The sequence below is a fragment of the Volvox carteri genome (genome assembly GCF_000143455.1).
Source record: "Volvox carteri f. nagariensis unplaced genomic scaffold VOLCAscaffold_64, whole genome shotgun sequence".
Lineage (NCBI taxonomy): Eukaryota > Viridiplantae > Chlorophyta > Chlorophyceae > Chlamydomonadales > Volvocaceae > Volvox > Volvox carteri.
The window spans coordinates 750377-758227 of NW_003307607.1; the positions used below are offsets into that span (position 1 = coordinate 750377).

A 7851-nucleotide genomic window follows, 5' to 3' on the forward strand; every position below is an offset into this window, starting at 1 on the left:
GGGGGGGGGGGGGGTGGAGGGTTGGAGGGTTGGAGGGGCGGGGGAAGGGTTTTGGTATGGGTGGCATGAACGACGTGTGCAGATATGAGGCGTGAAAAAAAAGGCATGTAATGAGAAACAAAATATATATATATATATATACATATATGCACGTATATATGTATACATATATGCACGTATGACGTGTGTGTGTGTATATATATATGCATGTCGTACCTACACCATTAACACAGTGCAGAGAAATGTGCCGTACCTGAAAACAGAATAGTCACTTCCTCATGAAACTGAGCGATGAGTGTGACGCCCTGTTTCAATTGTCGAATGACGTTGGCGGGCAGGATCGAACCCAACAGGGAGCGATTGACTCGGGCCTCAGCCGCCACCTGGGTATGGGAATGGCGCGTGACAGACGGCGGCGGGGGATGTGAGGACATTCAGAATGTGACATGGCGATAAGGACAATGATTATGACGAAGAGATATGCGACACCAGATTGGAGAGATCTTGAATTTCGGACGAGAGTTAAGGGGTAGGAAGGGAGGGTGGATTGAAATTGGTGGTGGCGATGCAGTGGTGGCTGAAACAGTGAGCAGAAGGGCGAGAAACAACGAGGAGGAGGAGGAGGAGGAGGAGGAGGCGAAAAAAAAGAAACCAAAAAAATGAATTGGGGGGAAAAGGAAGACGTGTCATCAAACCTCAATTAAAGTTTTTAGGGCTGCGATTTTCGCGGTCTATGGCGATGAATCCATCCACAACCCTGACCATTCCTCCATTCACGGCCTTCCGCTGCCAGTACCACGCGCACACGCACGAACACACACACACATACATACACACACGCACTTCTACAGGCCACAAACTCCACACCCACACTTACCCCCGACCCCACACCCAACCCTCCAGTACGTTCGCACGTACCCGGATACTGCGTTTCAGGGCTAACTGTGTTTTAATCCGCGCCATGAGCTCCAGGTTCCGGAGCGGTTTTATCAGGTAGTCGTTGGCTCCAACCGCCAACCCCCGGATCACATCTTCCTCCAGGGAGGAGCAAGTGATCATAATCACGGGCAGCTCCCCCGGGGAATATTCCCGACGAATTTCCAAACACACCTGGATGACAAGAAAACACATACACACAGCATACATACATACATACATGCATACATACATACATACATACATACATACATACATACATACATACATACATACATACATACATTTGCCCTAGCTGAGACTTGTGGACTCGCTCTAGCGGGACCTGAGAGCCCTTCGTGGTGTCTTCACTGCAGCGCCATCCCCGGATGGAGTGGCTGCGGAGTGGCTGCGTAGAGTGTTGGCAGTCTGAGTCGGGGTCGGGAGCACACAAGACTAACCGACTTGTGCTGTGTGCTCCCGACCCTTGCGCTGTGTTTCGGCTTCGGCCCCCGGCTCTCGCGGCCCACAGTGTAATCTAAGTCATACATACATACATGCATACATACATACATACATACATACATACATACATACATACATACATACATACATACATACAGAACATGTGGCGCCACCATGAATACAGCAAAAGAGGGGGTGCGTAGCAGTGTGTTTTTAGAACACCTCGCGCCCAAAAGCCCCGAGGAAATCTCCCCTCCCCTCTCCCCTCCCCCCTCAAACCTCCCCTCCACCTCCCACTTACTTGCCCACACAGGGCCTAAATAGGACGCACCTCAAAGCCGCTGACGGCGCCCCCCAACGTGACGTCAAGCAGTACCAAATCAGGCAACACCTCGCAAGTACGAATAATCTCCAGCGCATCCTCGCCGTTTCGCGCCTCCAAGACGTCGTACTCCGCAGCCCAAAGTAACGCCCGCATTACCTGTTGGTTGACCGGCTCGTCGTCTACCGACAAAACCTGGAGTCGCGGTGCGAAACGCCGGTTAAAAAGCGGTTGATTGGTTAGCTAGTTAGTTGGCGGCTACCTTGGCGGTTGTATTGATTAGTTGGAAGTTGGTGAACATCCACGCTGACGGCGACGGCGACCAGATTTCCTAAATAGGCTGCCAAGACTTCCCAAACCGAGGAAACGTACGTGCCCCAAAACCACGTACAAGTGAAGTCTTGGTGGTAAGTATGTAAGTACGTATGTATGTAAGTATGTATGTATGTAACACGCGCACCTGCACACGTCCGACGTTCTGTGGCAAGTCACTGAAGGCCGCCTTGCGGGCAGCCAAAGAATCCCACAACGCGCCGCTATCTTTGCCGCCATCGCCGGCCTTGGTGGCGGCGGTGGCAGCGGCGGCTGACGTCGGCGGCTCTGCCGCGGTTCCGCCGCCACCGCCGCCGCCGCCGCGGCCACCGCCTCCAACTCCAGCAACGGCGGCCTCCAGCAACGCCGTTAGGGAGGTGTTCGACGCGGAATGTGTCATGCCCCACCTGCCGCCGTCGCCGCCGCCGCCGCCGCCTCGAGGCCCTCCTTCCGACACCTGTTGGGGTATTATAAAAGGGGGCCAGTCGCCCGCCGTCATTACGTGTGTCGTACAATAAAAACACAACGTGGGCAGATCACCCCAATGTGCTAGCGAGGAAATTGAGTACGGAAACCGTACGGCATCCTGTTCAGTTAGGCAGGAGGAGCTCATACCTAAGCTCCTCGTACACAAGGAGATCAGACAGCAAGACGGCAGATGGACGCAGAAGAGCTAATCCAAACAGAAACAATCAACAACCAAACCAACAACAAACAACAGGCAGGCGGCTGGCAGAGGTTAAGGCCTGGCTTCTGCTCCCGACGCGTCCCGGCGCGTCTGGGTTCAAATCCGCCTGCCGACCTCTCGGGGTGTTTGAGAGGTGTTGAAATGGGAGGTGGCCCCCCATCTTGTGGACGGTGTAGGACGTGATAAAATCATCTCGCGAGCCGACCAGGAACTAAGTTGACGCGCCGTTGATCCGCTAGATTTGGTTGGATGCTGGTGGTGAGTTGCCAAACTCAAAGAGTACACTCTGAAGTCGGATGGGGTGAATGGCTTAGGGTGCCCCTCTAGCAGGGGAGAGCAGGGAATTGCCTCGGGAAGGAGGCCACTGGTGAAGCTTAACCACCCTGTAACAACATCAACAAACCAACCAACCCGGCCCTTCCCGTACCAACCGCAACTCGCCTTGGTGAGAACCAGATTGCTATTGGCTTGCCCCTGGCTTCCGGCGGAAAGGTTAACGCTTCTGTCGTACAACCAAAATCCGGCAGTACCGCCCGCCGGCGGCGGCACCGCGGCCGGACACGCAGCCACCGATGCTGATGTCATCATCGGCAGCGACGACGGCGGCGCGAAGGAAATCAGGAGTGTCCTCAAGGTGCACCTGCAAATCGCCGCCGTGGCCGACGATACACGCCGCACAGCACTGGAAACGCCGTACAACAGTTGGTTGTACGACGCGCGACGACTTGCCTCCGGCAACTCTCTGGAAGATGCCGCGGCGGCGGCAGCTGCGGTGGCGGAGCTGGGGGTGTCCTTGTGACCGTTAGCAAGCTGGCTGTCATCGCCGCCGCCGCTGACGCCGCCGCCGCTGGCGGCGGCGGTATCTGGTGTTCGATTTAGCGCATTCTTCTTTTGTCGCCAGAGCAGATGAAGCCCAGGCAGAACAAACCGTCCTAGCCGTGACGTGTACGACATGATCGGCCGTACATCGTCACGGCCGCTGCCGTCGAATCCAGTACATGCGGATACAGGCGATGCCGCCGGCACTGGGACGGCGGCGGCGGCACGGTCACCGACGGCAGCGGCGCCCGCAGCAATAGCTGCTGCTGCTGCTGCCGGTTCCGCGTATCCAGCGACATCTCCATTAGTCCGTACGGCAGTTCCCTTTCCAGAACTCATGCTGCACAGCACCACCGCCGGATCGGCTTCGCGTACGGCAGATTTGGCGTCGCACGAGACATCGTACGAGCTGCTGTAATTGACGGTGGCGACGCGAGCTCCCTTCTGAGCTTCTCCAGCTCGTACACCTGTCGATGCCAGGGCGACAGCTACCGCGCCGCCGCCGCCGCCGCCGCCGCCGTCGCCACATATAAAACTGTTGCCGCTGCCGCAAATGACACACGCATCATCGTCGTCGCTCGGTTCGCCGCCTTCGTTGTCACCTCTCCGTCTCAGCTGCGTCCCCAGCAGGCCCCAATCCTGGACAATCGACGGATGCTGGCTACAGCCGCTACTGCCGCCGCGGTACCGCGCCGGCAGACTCGACGTCCACGTGGACCACCACCGCCACAAGCTGCTGCCGGTGCTGCGGCTGTAGCTGCTTGGCCGGCCATCGCCCCGGGCCGCGGCGGCGGCAGGAACGGCAGCGGCGGCGCCGCTCCTTGATGAAAAGCCAGAGTTCCGTTCACCTCCCTGACCGTTCTGATTTACATGTTGCTGTGCGACCTCTAGGAGACGACCGTCAGCCTCAGCCTCAGCACCAGCACCAGCAGCAGCTCCACTGTCGTGACCTGCATCTGCACCACTAGGACCACGGGCCCCTCTGGTGGTGAACGGGGAACGAATCGTGCCCTCCCGCCGCTCAGCCGCCTCCGCCTCTGCCTCGGTCGCCTGCGCTGCCACTGCTAATTCAGCCTTTGTTGGGCCATCATCATCATCAACAGCAGCAGCAGCAGTAGCAGCAGCAGCAGTGGCAGTAGCATTACCATCAGCAGCAGTAGTAGCAGCAGTAGCAGTAGCACCGACAGTAGGTGCGGTGGCGGGTTGCTGTATCCGGCTATCCCCCTGCCGATACGAGTCGAGGAGCTGCTGCTGCTGCTGCTGCTGTTGGTAATGGTAAGGATGGTGCTGTTGCTGTTGCCGCAGGTGGTGGTTGCGTTCCTCCTGGCGCCCCTCCTCCTGCTGCTGCTGCGGCGGCGGCGGCGACCGCTCCCCTTGGTGCGGCTGTAGCAGATGTTGCTGTTCCGAGTGGCCCTGGCGCAGGGAATCCACTTTATCAGGCGCTATATCTGCAGCTACAGCTACAGCTACAGCCGCACGTCCCTGCTGTTGGCCATGTTCATCTCCCTGGCCGACATAGTCATCACCGTCATCAGTCGGCGACAGCGGCCGCCGTAGCCGCAGCACCCAGGCCGTCAAGTACCAGCCTCGACGTCTCCTCCCCCCCTTCCTCCCAAAATTCCGCCCATCCTTCTTCCCCCTCTCCCCCCTTACAGACAACATTTCCCCCAGCCCCAACCGCCCCAACCGCCACCATGACGATATCCGACGCAATGACCGCAATGATGACAACAGCAATCGCACGGCGAAGTGTCCGCCGCCGTCGTACGCTTCCCTCGCCACAAAAAATTTCAATAGAATCGCCACGGCCACCACCGCCACCATTACCATCACCATCACCATCACTAACAACACCACGTCCTGTAAGGTGCCACCGCTGTTACTGCGGCTGCTGCTGCTACTGCTACTGCTACCAGAGTCCAGGCAAAGCACCTGCTGCTGCTGTTGCTGCTGCTGTTGCTGCTGCCAAGCGGTGGTGCTGGACGAGGACGAAGGAGACATGTACGGCAGAAAAAAGGTGACGAGCGCTGCCGCGGCCGCGACGGCGGCGACTGCAATGGCGCCTGTGGTGAACAGGGCCCCACATGCAGTACAACCCTGTGCGGACCAGTCCCGGGCAGGTGCAGTGGGGTTGGTGGGGTTGGTGGGGTTGCTGGTACTGCACTGACGGCGACCGGTAGGGAAGGCAGCGGCGGCGGGTGCTTGTGCTGCAGGTGCGCTGGCTGGGTCCCTCAGGCCACTGGGCTCGGTAGGAGAGCCCGGGGCTGTGCCGCTGGTGGCTGCCGTGTGGGTATTTGCCGTGGTGTAGTTCTGGGGGAGGAGGGGGGGACTGTGGGGGGGTGGTTGCCGCGGTAGCGGGGTGGGCGGTAGTGGAGGAGGTAGGGGGGCTTCCTGGTGTAGTCTTGAGGGATGTGGGTCTGTATCCGCACCGTCCGAAAGGGAATGGGGACGATGAGGCCACGGCAAAGGTGGGCATTGGGGGAGGTGATGGTGCGGCTGGGGGTGCGGCGGTGGTGCTTGGTATGAATGTCGTGGCGGCTGGGATGTGGCTTGGGGGACTGTTGCAGGCAGTACGGGAGGGTAATTCGGAGGGGCAAGCTGTGAGGGAGATATGGGAGGGGTGTTGGTGCATGTGGCGATCGGCGGGGGGGTGGACGGCTGTTGTTGCTGGCGCTGGAGCGGGACTTCACTGCCGTCGAGGCCTCGCGCGGCAGAAAAGCTGTCTTCGGAGCAGGCAATTGGCTGTCTTGTGTCGCAGGAAAGGCTGCCGTTGTGCAAGCTGATTCGCAACTGACTCATTGCAGCTGCGGGTGGAGCTCAAGGGCTCCGGCGCCCGGGCTTGTATCGCAAGGCCAATACGATTTCAATTTGTTATGCTCGTATGTCGAAGCTTCCTGTAGGGCATTGGCAGCAATAAGCGGCTCAACAAAATGTGGAGAAGCCGGATGGACCACTGCCCGCAATACATGAAAAAGATAGTTTTTTAAAGCAGCTTGGGACATCACGTTCTACCAAGTGTGCAGAAGTGTTGCAAAATTCCATGCGTATTCCATGTGTAGCTCGAGACATGGCCATGATGTGCTCAAATCTCTTAGAGGCGCACCTCATGTCTCCTGGCATGGCATGACCGTGCAGAGTGATCCACCAGTAAGGAACGCGCTACTTGAAGAGTGCTGGATAGGAGAACGAGGTGGCGGTCGCAAAGCACCTAGCCGCGCCTGCTGGGCTACCTTACAAGAGAGCAGCCTTTTTCAACAATATTATTTGGCAAACGTCAGACAAAGAGAAACCGAGCAGTCCAATAATGTTAAACCTCGCTAGGTGCGCTATGCCTGCAACGGCAGCTTGCAGTAGAGAGATTTTTTCATATTATCTTATGTTGCCCAGCATACGAGTGAGAAACATACTTGCACAGTGGCAGAAAGAAGGCGCATATTTCCGCTTAAAAGGTGAATGATTGCAGAAGTAATAACGCAGACTTACTGCGGCTATGCGCCACACACATCTTAACAGTCCTGGTTGGAACCGGGGAAAGGTTCCATCCAGCAACTTGTAAGGCCCATGCGATATGAAAATCTAAAGGGATGATACAACTTGGCGCGGGCCTTTCAAGGGTTCACTTTCATCACCCTAGAGCTAAATCCCTCCCCAACGTTTCTTGATAGTAACGTTAACCAGGAAGCTTTTACACAGTGCATGTTGATTAAGTGCTCGTCCTGTAGTGTAGTACGGCAAGTGCGGCGCGGGAGGAGCAGACCGGAATTGGCCAGAGGACAGTGACTGATACGGTAGTGCGTTACAAAGATTAGCTGGGAACAAAGCGCTGAATCCAGACAACGCTAGTTCGCCAGTCAACCGTGCAAGCAAGCGCAAGTCAGAACGTCGTCTGTTGGGGATTTTGAATTGTTTAAATAGTGACTTACTTTGTATTCGGGACCCAGCTCAATAGTAAAGTAGATAAGGCGATTTGACGTTGCTGGCATATCGGTCGCCAGTAACAGCGAAGTGATGGCAGAGCGCGAGCAATCGCGCGGCGGAGGCCAAGAAGGCTTGGAGGACATCCTCCAACAGCGGGACGAAGGAGGACACCAGAATGGCGGAGCACCTAGTTACCCGGAGGGGGCCGATGCGGTGAGTAACAGACGCCAGCTATTGCTCCGCGCGGTCAGACTGTAGGCACAGCCAGCCGCCGCAAGTTCTGTTATATCAAAGGCATGGGAGAGACCGGACCCAGTTTTAAAATAGCGGGAAAGGGATGCGCCGCCGCTGTTGTTTGACCAGGCTGGATTAGAAGCTACGGGTCAGGCTTAGCTTATGAAGAACACGAATC

General features: G+C 57.1%; 1 protein-coding gene across 1 annotated transcript in view; it reads right to left on the minus strand.

Moving 5' to 3' along the window:
• Window positions 1-6641, minus strand: part of VOLCADRAFT_97792 (uncharacterized protein) — a gene marked incomplete at both ends in the record, with an annotated part of 18061 nt that extends 11420 nt beyond the window's left edge. Inside the window, 9 exons of the mRNA XM_002956720.1 lie at window positions 254-383; window positions 919-1110; window positions 1712-1897; window positions 2163-2353; window positions 2422-2471; window positions 3130-4477; window positions 5690-5831; window positions 5951-6119; window positions 6625-6641. Coding sequence (XP_002956766.1) covers window positions 254-383; window positions 919-1110; window positions 1712-1897; window positions 2163-2353; window positions 2422-2471; window positions 3130-4477; window positions 5690-5831; window positions 5951-6119; window positions 6625-6641 — 2425 coding nt within the window. The remainder of the gene's footprint in view (window positions 1-253; window positions 384-918; window positions 1111-1711; window positions 1898-2162; window positions 2354-2421; window positions 2472-3129; window positions 4478-5689; window positions 5832-5950; window positions 6120-6624) is intronic.
• Window positions 6642-7851: the final 1210 nt, after the last annotated feature.